We start from the raw sequence: 20,519 nt of genomic DNA on the forward strand, positions 1-20,519 counted from the left end.
AGAGGGCCGCTGTAGGCAGGGGTGACTGTAGACACCCATTATATGAGATAAGCTGCAGACGGAGGCTCAGGGGTCGACTGACAGATAACTTACAAAGAAAAGGATACTTCAATTAGAGAAACAGTGGAACTGGTTTGTAAAAACAGCAAAATACCACCTTAAACACAGATCTGAATTTGGCTTTATAATTTGTGGTTGGGGAAGGATAGGGTGAGGAAGGATGAGTGCGCAGGAAATAAGGGCCAGAGCATCCACACTCGATTATTCTATCAGGGACCACGGCTTTATGTACCCCCAAAGCCTTCATGCTATGTACAGGCCTTCACGCTACGGTGAGTGATGCCTAATACGATGACAGAGTAGTAGTTGGGGGCGTAGGAAAACTCCTCTGAATGTGAAGTATTTAAATATATAGCAGATATTACAAAAAGTAGAGAATCTACATGAGGATAAATATCAGTCATTATTTTTTAATCTCTTTACATTGGTGATATACCATGGAAGTTGTGGGACAAGTAAAGAAATTTGAAGAGAAAACAACTATTTCATCATGGCTACTTAAGAAGAGAATGGATATCTTGCAATTTCATGTTCAGTTATAAACGAAGAAGAATGTTATGATTGTGTCATCTAAAAAGCCAATAAAGTTCTTTGGAAGAACTCATTGTTAATAATATTTTATTTATTGATGCTTAGCAACTTACAAATACTTTTCTATATAGCATTTCATTTGACCTTTTGCAATTCTGTAAAGAAAGGCAAGGTACCCTCCATTTCTGCTGTGCTTTGTTCTCCCAGTATCGATTGTAAGGACATGGAAAGTGAGGTTTAGAACAGTTAAAGCACTTCGGTGTGGCGCCCCATTCTCCTGCGACACTAATCCTGCCTTAATGAGCAGACACTTCCAATATCCAGGATGCTCTGGCCACTGGAAGGCCATGGCCCACAGCATTTTTAGGTAACTCTCTTACCTCATCACACGTCTATTTTATTTTTAGTGGTAGTTCCTCTTGAGACGGAAAGTTTATGATCCATTCATAACTGTGACTCTTTTATGCAGAGAATTTCCTGGGAGCTCTCTTAGATGCTTTAACCACAATTGTAGGATCTGGGAACAGTCTCCAGGGCCCTGCTCACACACGCTCCTGAGTGTAATTTGCCCCAGAATTAGAGTGACACCTAGTGGTGACTTTAGGTAGCATATGCTAGGAAAGGCAGCCAGGAAACCCCCAGCTGGTGGCCTCTCAAGAGGGAGGTCACTACTTCCTGAGGTGGAAGTCTCAAGGGATTTTATAGCAGCATTTTCTGCTCTTCTGCAGTGTCCTGGGAACTAGGACTTCTGCAGTTCACTTTCTTTGAGGAGGGAATACACACATGGGGGGGAAACACATCTTTATTACAATTATGCTAAAAATTAACATGTCACCCTTGACATTACAGACATGTCCTCCAAGTGCCTGAATGGATATTTAACTCAACCTAAAAACCTCAGTGCTGAGCCTACGTCACTCTCTATAATTCATCATTTCTAATTTGCATCAGAAATGCAAATATTTCACTCATCAATTCTTATATGCTTCAGATCTCTGGAGGAGCATCATTAGCCTCAAATGGACACTGGTTAGAACTGCAGTTTTGGACCCCAACCCAGACCTACTGAATCACCATCTCTGAAGGGGTGCCAAGTAATCTGCATTTTAACAGACTCGCCAAGTGAGCTCTATGTATGTGCAAGCTGGAGAACCACTAACGCAGAGCAGGAAGTAACTTCAGCAGTCACCCAATTCCTCTAGGAGTGTGTGAGTAAACTAAGCCTAGACAGATTAAGCTCCGCCCGATTTACCCTGTGAGTTCGTAGCAGGAGCTACACTAGACCTCAGATCTCCCAACTGGCAATAGTAACAATAGCATAGCATAGCGCTATAACACTTGCCAAGCAGAGGCTAGTTGGACTCAGTGTTAGCCAAGCAGAGACTTTATATCTATATTCCTTTTGGCTCTTCTAATTTCAATAAAAGAATGATCATCCATAGATTTAATTTAGGCTCCAGACAAGGTATTGCCAGAGTGAATTTTCTAAATTCAATTAGCACGAGCCAGCAGTTGCCTTCCGAAAGCCAACATGCAGAGTTCACGCATCATCAAGCACTGGGGATTCTTAACACACTTAGCTGGGATCAGGATGGTGACTCAGATGTGATATGCGAAGTCGCTGATTTTTTTATTCTTGCTTTAGGGATGCATAATATCATACTGGGTTTGAAGATTTTCCTTCAAGGTCATGTCATTATGGCTCATAGTGTTTTACTAACATGATATTAAAAATGGTTAATTACAGTGCTTCTATGAAATTTTGAAGTTTTCTGTTTTCTGGACATAGATGTGCTTCCATATAAATGCATAAATGTCATCACATTGTACATACTCACTGTTTGCTTTGTTTTATTAATTTAGTTTTTACATTTAATAATTTTTATTTTCAATTACAGTTGACATACGATATTATATTAGTTTCAAGTGTAAGACCTAGTGAACAGACATTATATAACTTATTAAGTGATCACCCTAAGGATAAATCACACCCCACCCACACCTGCTCTCCCTAAGGCAGGCAGCCTGCACCCAACAGGCTAAGAGAGGCAGGGGCAGTGTCTTAAATTAAGTTGGAAACTTAAAGTATTACATGGGATTGGACACATCTACTGCTAAATTGAGATGACAATTTGCAAATTAAAGACCAAGGTTTTATTCCAGCGAATGGAAAAGGAGTAGCCCCACTGAATACTTTTCAAGGAGCTGTGGGAGAAAACAGCAATTTCTAAGGTTATACTCCATGAGTCCTGCTTTGTACACACATATACACACACAGACACACTCATGGGGGTTAGTTATCTATGCCTAAGTACGTGACAGTGCCCACTGTTTTAAAACTTTTGAATCATATTTTAGACTTTTCTGCAACTTGCTTTACATAGCCAACAATGCACTAATTTATTCTCCTCAATGGCTGCATGACATGTGGAGATGCCCTACAATCTACCCAACAGTTCCCCTATTGATATGATTCACTTGCTTGTTTTCTTGTTCTTTTTCCCCCCTTCACTTAAAAATGTTGCAACAAATATTCTGGCCATCCTAGCCCACAAAAGCTTAAGAACCGGTATTTTCACTTGTGTGGAACAGCCTGTCAGGAGTCAGATCCTTGGGTCCAAAAGGGCGATGTATTTTAAGTTCCAATAGCTGTTGCCAAATTGCTTTCCAAAGTTCTGTTAATGACTTAAATTTCCACTAAAAACGTGTAAGAGTCCACTTTCCCTGCCTCCCTGCCAGCAATGACTATTACTTGGTGTTAAAATTGTTGCCAAACTACTAGGGGTAAAATGGTATGTTGTTACTTTATTTTATGTTTCTGCTAAATTTGAACAACTTTTCACATTTGTACTCCAAGCAGATTTGCTGTTCTATGAATTACCTCTTCATAGTCTTTGTCCATTTTTCTGTTATTTATTGCCAGGTTGTTTTTCAGTGTTCTTTGTATATTAGAAAGATATGAATACACTGTCCACTATATTTATATGCTTTTCCCCCAATGTGTTGTCTGTGTGTTGACTATGATATATCTTCTTATTTAAAAATGTTATTTTTATATGGTCAAATATACTAGTTCTTTATAGATTCTGGTTTTCTATTTTTTGTTAAGAAGAATTTCCATATCTTTAGCCAGAGTTATTTTACTTTTTATTCATTTAAATTTCAATTCATATATATATATGTATATATATATAATAAGTTTGCAATTTTATCATCTTCTAAGTGGATAGCCAGGCAATTGTGCAAGTACCATTTGTTAAATAAAGCATCCCTCTCCCAATGAATTGAAATACCACCTCTGTCAAACTCTCATTTATACCGGATTCTGTTTCTGGTTCCTCTATTCTTTTCCACTGGTTTCATTAGTCCTAGGTCAATACCTTATTGATTTGTTTCTAATGGTTTAATAGTGTATTTTTATATCTGATTAAGCAGTTCCCCTCATGCTTGTATTCTACTTTATAAACCTTAAGGTAATTTTATCTGGCTCCATCTTTTTAAAAGTGTTAGATTTTCATGGGCATTTCATTAATTTTTTATGTTAATTTGGGGAAAAGTGGCATTCTTCCCATCAGCAAGATGGTGAGCTGACATAGGCTATTGGCTTCCTCCCCAAAATCATAACAGAAAGTGTAGGGAGAAAAAAGGAATTGGAACTACCAAAGAGAGCACTCACAGACCCACAGAAACCATGAGAATGCTCCAGAAAGAAGGCAGGCTGTTTTGGATTGCCGTTACTGCAGGGGGCGCAGCAGGCGGTGTGGTGCCGCAGCCCCCCCAGGTCAAGCACACCGACCCACTGCCAGCTTCCCATCACCAAGATCCGCAGATTTCTATGACCCAAACACTTAGTGAGGATTCAAAGTATTCTGGTTTCCATTTCCACACAGCTCTGAAGCTGGCGTCTAGGTGCTTGCCCCTGCTACTCACGGCAGGGAAAGCTCAGTGCCTGCGATTTCTCTGGGGACTGCAGGTCAAGACTGCACCAGCGCTTAGTGGCACATAGGCACCTATCTGAAAATCAGATGGCAGCGGGCAAGGAAGCCAGGTTAAGTCACCTCTGTTTCATTCATTAACCTCTAAACCTCAGTTGGCTTTTTTTTTGGGGGGGGGGGGGCTGTAAAATAAAGGTGTTAGCTTAAATGATTTAAAGTCTTCAAAGTCTCTTTTTGCAAAAATATCATACAATTTTATTATTTTAAATCACTCCTTCTATCATCTAAGAGCAATATAGAAGACATCATCTGGCTCTTGGTCGAATAGAGCAGCTATAAAAAATTTTATGAGACAATTTAAGTCTAACTATATTTGATAACATTTAACAATTATATTAGTTTCCTATTGTTGCTATAACAGACAGGCACAAACTAAGTGGATCAAAGCCACACAAACGTATTACTTTATCATTTGTGAGTCAAAAGTCTGATATGAGTCTCACTGGGATAAAATCAAGGGTGTAGCAGGGCTGAAATCCTTTCTGGAGGCTCTAGAAAAGAATCACTTTCCTTGCCCTTTCGGGCTTGTAGAACAGCATCCACATATCCTGGTTAGAGGTCACTTCCCACCATTGTCAAGTCAGCAAAATTATACCTCTCTGTGTCTTTTGTTCATAGTCACATCTTTCCTTGATCACACAGCCCAAAAAGGTTCTCAACTTTTAGGGCTTCATGTGATAAGATTGAGCCTCTCCATATAAGACAGAGGAATATCCACACTGCAAGGTCCTTCACTTAACCTTATTTGCAAAGCCCTTATTGAAATGTAAGGGGACATATTCACAGGTTCTCATATTAGGATGGGACACCTTCGGAGGACCATTATTTTGCCTATCACAAAAAATTATTGTTAATATTTCAGGTGTGGTGAAGCAATCGGAATTATGTTTAAAATAGAAATTTGTTGCCTTAGACGGTGGTTCAGTTAGTTGGAGTGTTGTCCCCTGCACTAGAAGGTTGTGGGTTCAATTCCAAGTCGTGGCACATACCTAGGTTTCTGGTTCCATCCCCGGTTAGGGTGCATACAGGAGGCAACTGACTGATGTTTCCCCCTCACATAAATGTCTCTCTCTCTCTCCATTCTTCTCTCTCCATTCCTCTCTCTCTAAATCAATAAACATATCCTCAGGTGAGGATTAAAAATCAAGTAAATAAATAAATAAAATAGAAATTTGTTTATAGCTTCTTTATTTGACCAAGTATCCAGATAACATCTAAACATTCCTTTTAGATGATATAAGGAGTGTTTTAAAATAATAAAATATATTTTTATTGCAAAAATAACTCTAGGTAATAATTTGGAAAAAATAATACAATTAGGGAAAAAATCACCATTTGTCAATTTTTTTTAAAAGACCTCTTTTGCTTTATTTTTGTCCTAAACTATTTGAAGAAAGAAGTCTTGGGGAGATATCAAAGGAATGCTATTTTTTAAAATAAAGCATATTGGGCATACAATATTATATTTTTTTCAAGTGTACAAAATAGTGACTCAACATTTACATCTCCTGATGTGATCCCCACACTAAGACTAGTAACCGTTTGTCACTGTGCTAAGTTATTACTCCATCATTTTGACCTTTGTTTCTCTGAGTCAGTTTTTTCTTTTGTTTTGTTTGTTCATTTGTCTTGATTTTGTAAAACACCCAATATACCTAAATGAAATCACGCAATATTTGTCTTTCTTTGTCTGACTTACTTCACTTAGCATATCCTTTAGGTCCTCCATCTTGTCTGAAATGGCAGGATTTCTTTTTTATTGGTAAGTAATAGTCCACATATATTTATGTGTATATGCATGCATGTACACACACATGTGCATATACACATGTATGTATGCACACGTGTATGTGTGTATACACATATATTACATCTTTATCCATTCATGTATTGGTGTACACCTAAGTTGCTTTCATATCTTGGCTATTATAAATAATGCTGCAATGAATATAAGGGTGCGTATATTTTTTCTAATTAATGTTTTCAATTTCTTGAGATAAATACCCAGAAGTGGAATCACTGGGTTATATGGGAGTTCTATTTTCACTTTTTTGAAGAACCTCCATACGTTTGTGTAATGGCAGCACCAGTCTGCAGCCCCAGCAACAGTTCCTAAGGGTTCCCTTTTTTCCACATCTTTGCCAACAAGTGTTTGTTCCCTTTTTGATGGTAGCCATTCTGACTGGTGTGAGGTGGTGTCTCGTGGTGATTTTAATTTGAATTTCTTGGATGATTAGTAGTGTTGAGCATCTTTTCACATCTCTGTTGGCCATCTGTATGTCCTCTTTGGAGAAACGTCTTTTCATGTCCTCTGCCCATTTTTTGATCCAATCATTTCTTTCCTTGTTTTTGCTTTGTGTGAGTTCCTTAATGTTTTTTGGATAGCAACCTCTTATCAGATATATCATCTTGAATGCCTTCCCCCACTCAACAGGTTGTCTTTTTCTTTTAGATGAGTAGTTTCCTTTGTTGGGCAAAGCTTTTTAGTTTATGAAGTCCCATTTGTGTATCTTTACTCTGGTTTCTCTTGGCTCAAGGGCACATATCCAGAAAGATACTACTAAGGCTGATGTCAAATAGTTTATTACCTATGCTTTACTCTAGGCATTTTATGGTTTAAGGTCTTACATTTAGGTCTTTAATCCATTTTGAGTTTATTTTTGTATATGGTATAAGAGAGTGATCCAGTTTCATTTTTTTACATGTATGTGTTCCATTTTGTCAATCTTAATAAAATGAATAGGTTCAGACAATGAGCATCAATGTTTCATGAGGAAATTCACAAGGAGGAACCAGGCTGTCACCACCTGAACCACTGATCACACTTAGCATCACTGGAAGTCAACACGCAGGGAACGTGTGACTTCTGAGGCAAATGATACACGTGACACAACTTGATCTAGAAATCATCCTATGTGCAGTATTTGTGCAAAAACAGGTGAACGTGAACCTAATCAAGACATTTTGAGATAACGGGCACCTATAGAACTATGAGGATACAGGAACAATGAAATGGCTCGACAGGTAAACAAACAGACAAAGTAGAACTGACCACACTTCCTCAACAAGTCAAGAGCACAGGAAGAAAAGATGGGCGGGAACACTGCTGCACTAAAACAGATATAACAACTAATTGTCACGTGTGAACCTTGTTAAAAAAAAAGGCAAAAACAGAGAAATCTGAATGTGGAATGAGTATTAGATGATACCAATGAATTGTGTAAAGTTTGGCTGGCTTAATAATGGCTTTATGGTTACATAAGAATAATGTTTGTAATTATAAAGATGTATACAAAAATATATAGAAATAAAAAGGCAATGTCTGTCATTTGCTTTTACAAAATCTTCTACCTATGAAAGTAAATATAATAAATAAATAAATAAATAAATAAATAAATAAGTGTATTTGTGTTTTATCCAAAGTAAAATTACTACACTGCATATATTACATTTCCATCTCAAGGCAAGAGCATTCCACTAAGCAAGTATGCAAATTCAGGAAATCCATTACTATTCCAAGAAAACAAGCAAAAATGTGCATGTTTCACTTGCTGGTGGTAAAATAGCAGAAAAATAACTATATAACAATTAAAAAGAACAATATAGTATCTCATTTAATCCTTATAAAGAAACTCCTAAATAAATCTTATTAACCTAATTTTAGAGATCAAGAAACTGAGGCTGAAATGGGTCAGGAAGAATGAAGATAGAAACACAAGCTTATTCAACACCATGGACACTGTTCCCAACCAATATTCGATGACTATTCTATTTACTCAACAAATATTTACTATGCACTTTGCAAAATTCAATGGGCGTTTTGTATTCTTGTGACATTTATAAATGCTTTCTTAGATATAGTCACTAAATATTATTTAATGTAAATAATGATAAAGAAATAAATCCTATTAAGCACTATGTATATTTTGATTTGTTTAATTAGAGAGTTAAACTAATAATTTACATCAACTAGATTTTTAAACTCTAAACTTAATGAAAAAAATTGTGGACTGTATTATCCCAACTGACTACACAAATCTGTATTTATTACTTTTAAGTAAATGTTTATTTCTGATATTGAGTCTACCCAATTTAGGGATGTTAAATGCACCAAAATCCTCTGAAACAGGGCTAACATAAAATAAATGTCAACTTTCTCAGATTTCTAACAAGCTATGTAAAACAAAACAGTAATGTGCATTAAAAAATAACAACCAGCTCTACGATTGCCAGGTTTTAAGAACTTGTTATTTGTGTTCTACATGGCAAACCACAGAACTGAGAAACCTGGACAGGAGTTCATTGAATCTGCTTCTCTCAAGTCAGAGGCTGCAGTAGTTGGAGTTTTGACTGGCACATGCACGATATTTAAGTCATAGATATTTACTCTTGTTTCTCTTTGCTTCTGAAGCATGGCTGTAAATTAGTTTATGGGTAATTAGGTGTTGGAGCAAAAATATAAGACTGAAAAGAGACTTTAGAAAGAAAACTTCAGACATAGTTTAATATTGCAAAATAAAGTGCCTATATTTCACCAAACGTCATTACCTGTGCGGTGCATTGTATCTGTGCTTAGTTCTTCTCAGTTTTAAGTTGTTGTGGTGTTTCCATTAAGGATCGCATTTTTGTGTGAAAACTACGAAAGGCTAATTCATAGAGTAAGCAGCAGAAGGATGGTTGCCAGGGACTGGGCGTGGGGGAAGTGGGGAGATGTCGGTCAAGGGTCATAAACTTCCAGCTATAAGACAAGTAAGTTCTGGGGATCCAACATGCAGCTTGGTGAACATAGTTAACAATACTGTATTATATACCTGGAAGTTGCTAAGACAGTAGATCTGTACCCGCATGTTTTTACACATTAAAGATAGATGATTATATGCAGGATAGAGGGGCTAACTAACCCTAGTATAGTAATCACTTCACAACATGATGTCAAATCATCACATTGCACACCTTAAATGTCCACATGCTGTAGAACAACAATACCTCAGCAAAGCTGGGAAAAAGGGTCATATTTTTGGCTTACAGCACTTCCATATCTATATTGCTCTATAGCAGCACTATCCAAAAAATATAATAAAAGCCACATACATAATTTAAAATTTTCTAGTAGCTACATTTAAAAAGTAAAAAAAGTAGAATTTTTAATAGTAAATTTTATTTAACTCAACATTAAATAAGTAACACAACTTCAAAATGTAATCAATATAAAATTATCAATAAGATATATATGTTTTCATATTAAGTCCTTGGAATCTAGGGTGTCTTTCATACTTACCACCCACCACTCTGGCCTAGCCCCATTTAAAGCAGCCACACGTGACTCGTAACTGCTGCGCTGGATGGGGGACACTCCAGGGAGCCCTGTTCAGGTGACTGAAATCAGGACAACCTGTACTAATTTTCTTGATAGAAAATAGGACAAGTCCATGAATCAAGAGTTATTTGCTAGTTTTAAATGGTGAATTAACACTTCTGGAGTTCAAATAGTGCAGCTGTATTTGAGCCTTAATGCAGCTGCATCATATAAAATGAAGACATTTTAATCCAAATAGGAAACAGGGAAATAGATGAAGTGAGAAAATGCACAGCCCACGTGTGTTCAAATGAGTAGCTTCCTGGAAACCTTGGAGGAAATGTCAGTTCTGTAAATACCACGATGAGCTTTAGGATCTTCTGGGTGATTAATACTTAATGTAAAGTGCTGAGTTCTTCCTTCCCCAGAAGGAAGCTCCTATTTTGGACATCCTCCAACTGCAAAAAAAACCCCACTAAACTAAAAAAAAAACCCACGCTACATGCTATGACTGCTTCTGCAAGTCTATAATCCATCTGGGCCACATTAAGCCACTGTCCACCTGGGGAACGGAAAGAAAGAAATACTGGCTACACAGACAAGAAGAAAGGTACATATCTTCTTGTAGCTGAGTATATCTTCTTCAGAGGACAAAACCCAATACTGTCACTTGGCCCTGCGCCGGAAGTTCAGCTATGTGCTGGGAGTTCCACTCCCATCTCGAGTCGCTGCCCTCCCGGGGCCATGAGACTCCTTCTTATCACTGAGGGTGATGAGGGTACTCGACTGTTTCATGTTTCAGAGTTGAAAAGAGATCCCCTTTCATGCACCATGTTTTGCTCTGGCAGTTTCTTCCACAAATCTATTAATTTATAAATTTAACAATATTTATTGATAACCTACTGTTCTAGATACTAGAAATATAAGAGTGAACAGATGGGGGAGGGCAGAAAAGTAAAAACATAAAGAAAAGCTCCTCCTTCACAGGGACAAAGAGTGAGGAAAGGGGATGAGAAGCGCTGTGATATGGGGGTGACTGTGCAGCGGGAGGTGGGGTGCAATTTTGGATAGCATGATTAGGGAAGGTCTCTTTGAGATGACATTTGACCAAAGACCTGAGGAGGGCGAGGGAGGGGGAACAAGAGCTGCGAATGCCCTCGGGTAGCAACAGGACTGGTGTGTTTAGGAACAGACGTGACTACCCTGGGATCCCAATTATCTTTACACACCTGAAAGACCTCTCTCTTTATCTCATCTATCTCATTGAAAGGGACATTTCAGACTTACAATTATATAAATCATTATCTTGGTCTAAATTTATCACACCAGGATCCAAGTCAATGATGACAGAGACAGGGGGTAGCATGAAGTCAGACGGCTCTCCAATGGCCTTTGGCCATTTGTAAAATGAGGGATGTTAACTAAAGCATCTATTTCCAGTAGTTAGGCTTTTACTGCATTGCCATTTTGTTGATCTTTTCCCTCCAGTCCCTCATGCTCCTATCTTCCCTTGTCTAAACAGACCTGAAGATGAGCTGGCTCATCGATCAAACCCTCGAAGCTCTTCTCTCTTCCCTTATCCCATTTATCATGCACGGTCTCCTTGGGGGCTCAGCCTTCAGCTATCCACTCCCCGTTAACTGCTGCTGATGACCTTTACCTCATTAGCAAGATTTTCATCAGTGAAAAAAGGATATTAAATCAATCAAGTAACAGTCAACCATCCCAACTGGAGCTAAACTGAAAATTGGCTGAGGAGAGCCTGAAACGTGCAGGAAGCATTATAGTTAAGTCTAAATGTGTATCTGTAAAAGAAAAAATACAAATAGTTAAAAATACCTGCCTAAGATTAGCTAAGGCTAAATGGGAAAGGGGAATTAATTTAAAGAACATCCAGAAAAAGCAGACCTCAAGAGCATAGGTTCTCTTTTATAAATTAGTGAGTCACAATAATTTAGGCAATAAGTGAATAATCGTGGGATAAGATTAACTAGGTGTTTTAAGGTTGCTGAAGATCTTAAATTGAGGCAATTTAGCAGGGAGTAGGTTCAGTGTGTTTCAACATAGCAGTTGGCTCCCTGTAAGTGAAGGGCGCTAAGGACTTTTCATTCACATGTGGGTCTCTGCTGTGTGAGATCATCTCTTAACATTTGCTGAGTTGGGGTTAGAACCCCAGAATATCCGGCTGAAAGGCTCTGGGTTAAAAAGCCAGTTTCTGTAAAATGGAGGGGTTGGAAGAGTCGAGATCAAATATATTCCATTTCCCAGAACTCATAATATCTGGAGAGGCTATGTGGTGCCCAGAGGTGCGCTGCTGGTCTGCGCCAGACTTGGGAATTGGACTTGGCTCCCAGGGTTCTCTTTATGGCTGTGAGTCCATTCTGTATTTTTAAAAATTCTGTTTAAGTTCAGCTGTTTGACACAATGTAGATAAATAACCATCTTACCGAGTTGTAATTTTTTTTCTCTTTCAATCAATTTTCATGTCAAATAAACATGACCTCTAGTGAAGGATATGAGCAGTTAAAGAAGCAACAAGCTTGAACACAGTTGAGTTTGGAGTGGCTGCCTCATGCAGCAGAACACAACAGACTTGGCCTTCGGCACTGGGAGCCGGAACAATAGGTGCAATGCTTTTAACATGCAGACTTGTGCAAAAGTGACTTGCAATGGGACCTGACCATAATATGCAAAATGCCATACACGCAGAAAAGAAACCTAACTAACTAGAAATCACTGATGTGTTTGAAAATATTTTCTCCTGAGTCCATGTTCCTTGTGGCTGCCAAGGGACTCCTGCACTTCCCTGGGCTGTGAGAGTGGACTGTAAAATCGTCCAGTGATGACTCAGTGGCCTGGTCAACCCCAGCCCTGGAGACGGAGCAGCCTACCCCTGCACACCCACGGGGGCTCTGATTCTCTACACTACACCCGAGGTTCCAAATCTGAGACCTACTTTCATTCACATATTACAGTTTTTCTGTCCTCTGTAATATAAGCAAAACAAAATAGATAAAAACTAGGAAAAACATTTGTAACTTACATTCCAGACAAAGGGTTACTACCCCTAATATGTTAAGAGCTTCTAAAACTTGAACAATAAAGGAACCACAGTCCCACAGAGAAAAGGCATCTCATAAACATGTCCCCTCAGCATAGGAACAAATGTCTGGCATCACTCATTAACGAGGGAAGTGCTCAGTCACGCCACAGGGAGATCCAAATACGGGTGTGACGGCAAAGTGGTAGAGAGAATTTGCCATCCGGGAAAATTACAAGTGCATTTGCCCTTAATCTGTTCAGAAATCTATTCCAAAGAAACACTGGCAAACGTGAAAAGCTATTAATTGCAACACCATTCATAAGCACAAAAGACAAGAAGGAACCTAAATGTCCATCAACAGATGACTGGTTGAACGAACTACGGAGCACTCTGCAGCTATAAAAGAGAAGGAGAAAGGCCGAGACACGTGTGTACTGCTATGGAGCACTCTCCAAACACTGTAAATTTAAGAGCAGGAAAGTGAAGAAGGAGAATAGAGTGTGCACATGTTTCTGTGCTCAGGGTTAAAAGTAGAAGGGTAAACTACCATCCAACCAAAATGGTTGAAAAATTAAGGTGGAGGGAACAGGATAGAAGCTAGATTTTTCTTTCTTTTTTTTTTTCTATGATTTTTATTTGGGGATTTTGTAGATATTTAATTTAATTTTAAAACAAAATGTAAAAGCAAAATGAAACAGATGCCCACTATTGTGTAGTGACTTGTGACTTAACCACGTGGAGGAATTATTTTAAGAGCTCTTAAAAAAGGGTAACTTGTGACTGCTTATTCCCTAGTGGGATGTACCCAAAAGTTTTTTAAAAAGTGAAATCTTAAGCAGTTTTTAATAGTATTTTTAGTAAGATGTATATTATAATTTTGAACATATATATTTAAGCAAGTGAGAAATTATAACAATGTAATCAGAAGAATAAAATTAGGCAGAAAAAATTAAAATGCAAACAAAATTCAAAGCAGTTAAGTAAATGTGAACTGAAAATATTAATGTGAATTTATAATATTATTTCTTGTTCAAAACAGAAATATCTAGAAACAATAACCAGTCCAGTTACAATGAAAACCCCCAGCACCCAAATTTGTCTAAATACAAGAGTTGGCAAAAGTAAGTTTAGAGTTGCTCGTATGGAAAATAATGCAATAATTAATAAATTATAATAGCAGAACAAACTTTCACATACTCACAACTGTAAACCTGCTCTTGCCCACCCCAGTATATTTCCCACTTAGAAAAAAAACAAGGCTTCTTGGTGAGATGGCTAGCGCCATGTCAGGGTGGAGAAAACACACAAGGTGAGGCTGAAACATCAAGCCCCCCCCCCCCCCGCCCCCAGAGAACAGGACCCTGTGAAGGACTATTGGAGTCAAGGCAAAAGGGTGCAACAGAAATGTGGAGTCCTCCAGTGCTGTGTCAGAGCTGTGGGAAACTGTGATCGCCAAGAAGAAAAACGACAGCAACAGATGGAAACACATCAACTACGCTAAAACCCAAGTGTTGATATAATACCTAATAAAATTTCCTTGGTCATATCTAGAGGGTATTAGGGAAACAATTCATTATTTTGAAAATTAGTAAATGAAGGGAAGGACTCAATCATTTATCCTGCTCTTTTGTTCAAATATCATGGGTACTAAAATGGTTGATCACAAAAACTGCTCCTTTACAGGAGAGTTCCAGCTAATAAATGCAAAAGGTAGGGCAGAGTTAGCATACCACTAGTTTATAAGCCTTAATATGTAGCAGAATAAGCAGTAACCACTGATGGGAACTAAAGCCATTAGCTAAAATGAGTAACTTTAAAATGTAGAGCTTCTCACCCTGGTTGATATGGCTCAGTGAATTGAGTACTGGCCTGTGAACCAAAAGGTCACAGGTTCGATTCCCAGTCAGGGCACATGGCCTGGCTTGTGGGCCAGGCCCCCAGTTGGGGGCGTGCAAGAGGAAAGCAATCAATATATTTCTCATACATGGATGTTTCTTTCCCTTTCTCCTTCCTTCCACCTCTCTCTAAGAAATAAATAAATAAAATCAGTTTTTTAATGTAGAGCTTCTCAAACTTTTATGTGCATATTAATCACTCAGGGATATGGTTAAATTCTGGACTGTGATTCAGTAGGCTTGGGATTGAGTCTGAGATGCTACTTTTGTCACAAGCCACCACATGGTGCCAATACCGCTGGTGAGAGGGCCATACTAAGAAAGAGAAAAAGAGAAAGCCGCCCCTGACAATGGGAAGCTGGCCTGCTATTGTCAGCCGGGCCTTGGTGTTCTCCTGCTGAGCATAACTTCACAGAACAACATCAGACAAGGTCATTAGTGGCCATGATGCATCAAGACAAAAACAAGACTACTGTGTAATCACACCAAAATGCAAATGATGAATACTACCAAAGCACAAAAGTGACCAAACCTCCCCCTATCCTGGCTCTAAGTGGCTGCTACTTTGTCACCAATTGTAGCTTTGGGCTCATTCCATGCTTCCTTCCCTCTAGATAATTGTTACTGCAATGCCCAATTACTTGTGCTTCCTGAGAGCATCAAATCCACAGCAAAGGTCCAACTCCTTGAACCCTCCCTAAAAATCACCACACATAAGTCCACGTCCTAGTGAGTTCTTTCTAACACCCTCTGAGAGCATCCTCTCTCATGACAGCATGCGATAAACTCATCTTGTTCCACCACAGATGTGTTCTGGGGGTCTGTGTTGGAATATCAGTTCAACAGTGTGGTGGATCCGCCTGACGGCAAGGCCATCAGTCCCTGTGTGCTTCCCAATAAGCTGCTATGGGGATGCGCCTCCCCACCTATAAAGTGTTCTGGCCCAAAATAAATAAACACATAAATATGTAAACAAACAAACTAAATCTGATTAAGTCTCCAGATTTAACCATCAGTTTACAAGAAATGCACAGGACACAGGAACAAATATTCAATTCAAACACCAGATAAATTGCATTTTTTCCAACAAATAAATGACTAGGCAAAAAGAAGATGAAGGGGAGCATATAGATTAAAAGAGACTCCAGAGTCATATCAATCATTGGTAATGTATAGTCCTTGTTTGGGTTTTAATTCATACAAACCACTGCACAAATTAATGATGACAATGACAAAAAGAACAAGAATAGATGGGCATGAATAAAAACATTGGCTGTATTTGATAATTGCTGAAGGGGAGTGAAAATTTTTTGGAAATCTACATATTCTTAATATGTTTGAAAAATTCCATAGTAAACAGCTTTTACCATTTAATTCAATAGATCATTTTTGGAAGAAGATAAGTTAGAAAAAATTAAGCACTGTAATTCAAAAGGGCTATATATTCTAGAGAAACAAACTATAATAAATTTTAAAGAATGTTTCCCACTGCTGAAGTTGCTTTCAGATCTATTTTTTGAGAGCTATTAAAATATCCACCTGTTTTTCTTTTATTTTCTCTCTTTTCTTTTTGTAATCACTAACAGAGATGCCAACTACAAGTGAACAGGAATAAGAAATTACTACATACACTCAGATGATGGTTTAGAGAAACAATTCAATTTAAATGTTGGATTCTTAAAAAGAGGAGAACATACTGTTTGAGCAATTACCTGGATCTGTAGCTGACATCAGTGAACCAAAAACCAAACAGTCAGTGAAATGGAAATCTCCATTTTTCAGCTGGCCAGCGTACACCATAGCTCTCACAAAGCCATACATAATTAACCTGTTAAAGAGAAAAATAATATCTTCAAACATCAACTTGAATCCTGTGCAAACCCATGCCATCATAGTTAACATTTAATCTGCTTCTCAAATAAGCACCATACACCAAGAGGTCTGCAATCTTTTTGGTACCAGGGACCAGTTTCGTGGAAGACAATTTTCCATAGTTGGGGAGGGGAAATCAGAGGAAGTGGGAGACAGGAGGCAGAGCTCAGGCAGTAATGCCTGTGGTGTCCACAGATGGGGAGGAGGGAGGTTGGGGATGCATGATTATTACACTATTCTGTCAATTCCTGGCCAGGCTAGCTGTTAGTATACTATCTAAATCTCTTGTCTGTCACGTCATAATTAAAAGGTCAAAGGCTAAAGATAAAGAGAGACTCTTAAAAGCAGCAAAAGAAGTTAGTTACCAGATGGTTGCCAGATGGAATGGGGAGGAGGAGAATGGGTGAAGAGGTGAGGGGATAAGAAGTACAAGTTGGTAGTTACAGAATGGCCATGGGGATGTAAAGTACAGTATAGGATATGGAGAAGCCAAAGCACTTACACACAAGACCCATGGACATGAACAATGGTGTGGGGATTGCCTGAGAGAGTGGGGGTGCTGGGTGGAGAAGGACAAAGGGGAAAAATCGGGACAACTGTAATAGCATACTCAACAAATTATAATTAAGAAATAAAAAATAAATCTCTTATCTATGAACACAACTCATTCACCTAGAAAAGGGTAACAGAATATTTTATAGTATATTTTCAGGAATGTAAGGTAAATCTAAAGGATATAAAATAATGGGCACAGACAATGGGGGGGACTGACTGTGGGAGTGGGGAGGACAGGGTAGGGGAGGGCAATGGGGACAAGACAGGGCAACTGTAGCTGAACAACAATAAATAAAAAAAAATCTGTCAAATATAGCATAGCAAATCATGCTCACAAATACAGTGGCTGGGTTGACATTGGTAAATAGAGTGCTTTTCAGTTTTCGTTGTTTTGCCTACCAGGGGTGTCTGAAAGGGTTTAAATTTCCAGTCTGTCAATTGCAGAGAGAAGGATGTCGGACACTGGCAGGGCACCCAGTGAGTCAGTTACTTCATGATAGATGCGACTCTGCTACCACGGGTGTCAGGACCCTTCCGCAATGTCAGAGCTGCTGTCACTTCCACATACTGTTGAGAATGAATCCTGAAATGTTACATTTTGATCTTGCAAGGAAAGCTGTTTTTTGTTTTTTCATGAGATTATAAGGTTTATAAGCTTACCAAGCCTACTCCATAGAATGCAAATTGTCTGTTTTGTTCATCACTTGCCACTCTGTAGATTTTCAATCATACTTATTTGTTTAGCTGACTGATGGATTTTGCTAAAATCCTGGAAGAGGACATAGAGAGGTTGCTGAACCAGACCACAGTAAAGTCACTGTAAGTGATGGTAAGAGACCTTAGAAACTAGATCCTCAGTTGTAGATGAATGCTTAAATATTCACATGTATTTAAAGTTAGCTCCTTAAAAATGTTCTAAGGTTGCAAGCTTTGTAAAAAGGCTAGAAATCAGAATGAGAAATTATAATGTCAAAGAAAATGCAGATGTTTCAAATTCTGTTAAGAAAAATTTCTCTGTGAGAGAATATTTCGGATATACTTTCCTTTAAAACTAGGTTCTGCCACTCACTAGCTATATGATTTTTAGGACATTACTAAACTTTCTGAGTTTCCTATCCTTATTCATGAGGTAGGGATGACAGGAACAGCTGGCCATGCAGTTGTTTTAAGGATTGTCTGAGATAATAGACATTTGCTTTCTGGCACAGAGCAAATTTCCAAAGGGATTATTAATACTGGTAGTAATAATGATCAAAATAGGTAGTATTTACTTACTATTTCTATTTCTTCACATTTTAACTCATTTAATCCATACATCCATCCTATAAAGTAGATACTATTTGTATTTTACAGATGAGAAAACTGAACAGAGTGAAGTCAGATAACTTGTTCAAGGTAACAAATTACTATTAACTTGCGAAACCCAGATGTAAACTGTGGGGATTTCACTCTAGTTCCCAGGCTTTTAACTACCACACCATATTCCCTAGATGAACAGCTCTATGTTTTACATTATATGTTTCCTCATAGAATATATTCACAACTCCCCCATTAGGTGGTGACTGGAGGCAGTAGAAAAAAGCGGCAAGGAGTTATCCCTAAGAAGTTGGAAATAATACTACTCTGTGAGTTGACTTATTGAGACAACCCACAGTGGTTTGGAGCTGAGAGACGCAACATTTCTGTGAACAGTGGGGATTGTAGTAGGGGAGACCGAATCTTTGCTGGGCTGAAGATATTAACAAATCAGAAAGACCCATCAGTAAATGAATGGGTCAAAAAACTATGGTACATTTACACAGTGGAATTCTATGCAGCAGAAAGAAAGGAGGAGCTATTACCCTTTGAAACAGCATGGATGGAACTGGAGAGCATTATGCTAAGTGAAATAAGCCAGGTTGTGAAAGACAAATACTATATGATCTCACCATTAACAGGAACCTAATCAGCAAAACAAACAAGCAAGCAAAGTATAGCCAAAGACATTGAAATTGAGAACAGGCTGACAGTGACCAGACGGGAGAGGGAGGGTATAATGGGGGAAAAGGGTGAAGGGTTTACAGGAACAATTATAAAGGACACATGGACAATAACAAAGGGGGGGGTGGAAACAGGGGAGGGAGGTGGGAAGGGCTGAGGTGGTGGGGAGGGGTGGGGGGAAAAGGCAGAAAACTGTATTTGAACAATAAAAGAAGTTAAAAATATATTTAAAAAAAAAGAAATTCAGACTGTGCCTTAGGACATAGCAGTGGTTGACAGGAAGAGGCAAGTGCAAGATGCCTCAATCATGGCCGCTCACTCACACTTATCCTGGGAGTGTCTGCTGGTTACCGGAATATGCAGCTTTTGACAGGCCTCAGCCAGCTTCACTCAGCTTATTTGTTCATTCAATAGACATTTATTACTGAATCCCTACTGGGTGTCAGACTCAGTCCAAGGTGCTTAAGATACATCAGTAAACACACACACACACACACACACACACACACACACACACCCCAAGATCCCTGCATGCATCTTAGCCAGACAGACACCAACAGCAATAATCACAAATTTGAATTATGTCAGTTACCCACATCACTCTCTGAATAGGAATCGCCAGGTCTGACCAATACTGGCACATTCGGTACAGCCACCACATTACCATGGAAATGCTCTCAGACAGTCAGGCATCCCTTCCTCCCCGCTGGGTCAGCCCAACTTCACCACAGTCCTTTCTCATTTGAGCTACTCCTCAAATATTCAGCTCCAACAGACTCTGGAATCAATATGAACTTTATGACATGTAACTGCATTTCTGAATTTTATACTCATTAGTTAATTTTACAGGAATTTCTAATGGGTTAGGAATCTGAGGCTCAGAATTAAAATGACTTGCTTCATATTGTATAGAAGCTATTAGACTGTATAAGATAAAAAATATATGCAGTATAGTACCCAAGCTGGCAAGGTTATACTAGAAGCCTCATACTATTGATGTAAATGAAATTAATGGTTTCCTGTGAACTTATATCAAAAAATAAAATATGAACCAAAAGGTATTTATTCAGATTATTTCTGATTACTATTATTTTGAGTGAAAAATTCAAAGCAATCTAAATGTGTGTGTGTATATATATATACATATGTGTGTGTGTATCTACACAGTCTGCCCAGAAAAAAATCTAACCATTGTTAATATAACAAGAACAGTTTGTGCAACATCGATGTACCCTGGCAGCCAAGGAGAGTGGACTGGAATGTGCATGCGTGAACAATGATGCCTTTACTGT

General features: G+C 38.5%; 1 protein-coding gene across 1 annotated transcript in view; it reads right to left on the reverse strand.

Moving 5' to 3' along the window:
• The window catches only part of SLC9A9 (solute carrier family 9 member A9), a 520,093-nt gene that overhangs the window by 371,236 nt on the left and 128,338 nt on the right, over positions 1-20,519 (reverse strand). Inside the window, exon 5 of the mRNA XM_024556352.4 lies at positions 16,533-16,648. Coding sequence (XP_024412120.2) covers positions 16,533-16,648 — 116 coding nt within the window. The remainder of the gene's footprint in view (positions 1-16,532; positions 16,649-20,519) is intronic.

This window comes from Desmodus rotundus, chromosome 2 (genome assembly GCF_022682495.2).
Source record: "Desmodus rotundus isolate HL8 chromosome 2, HLdesRot8A.1, whole genome shotgun sequence".
NCBI classification, from domain to species: domain Eukaryota; kingdom Metazoa; phylum Chordata; class Mammalia; order Chiroptera; family Phyllostomidae; genus Desmodus; species Desmodus rotundus.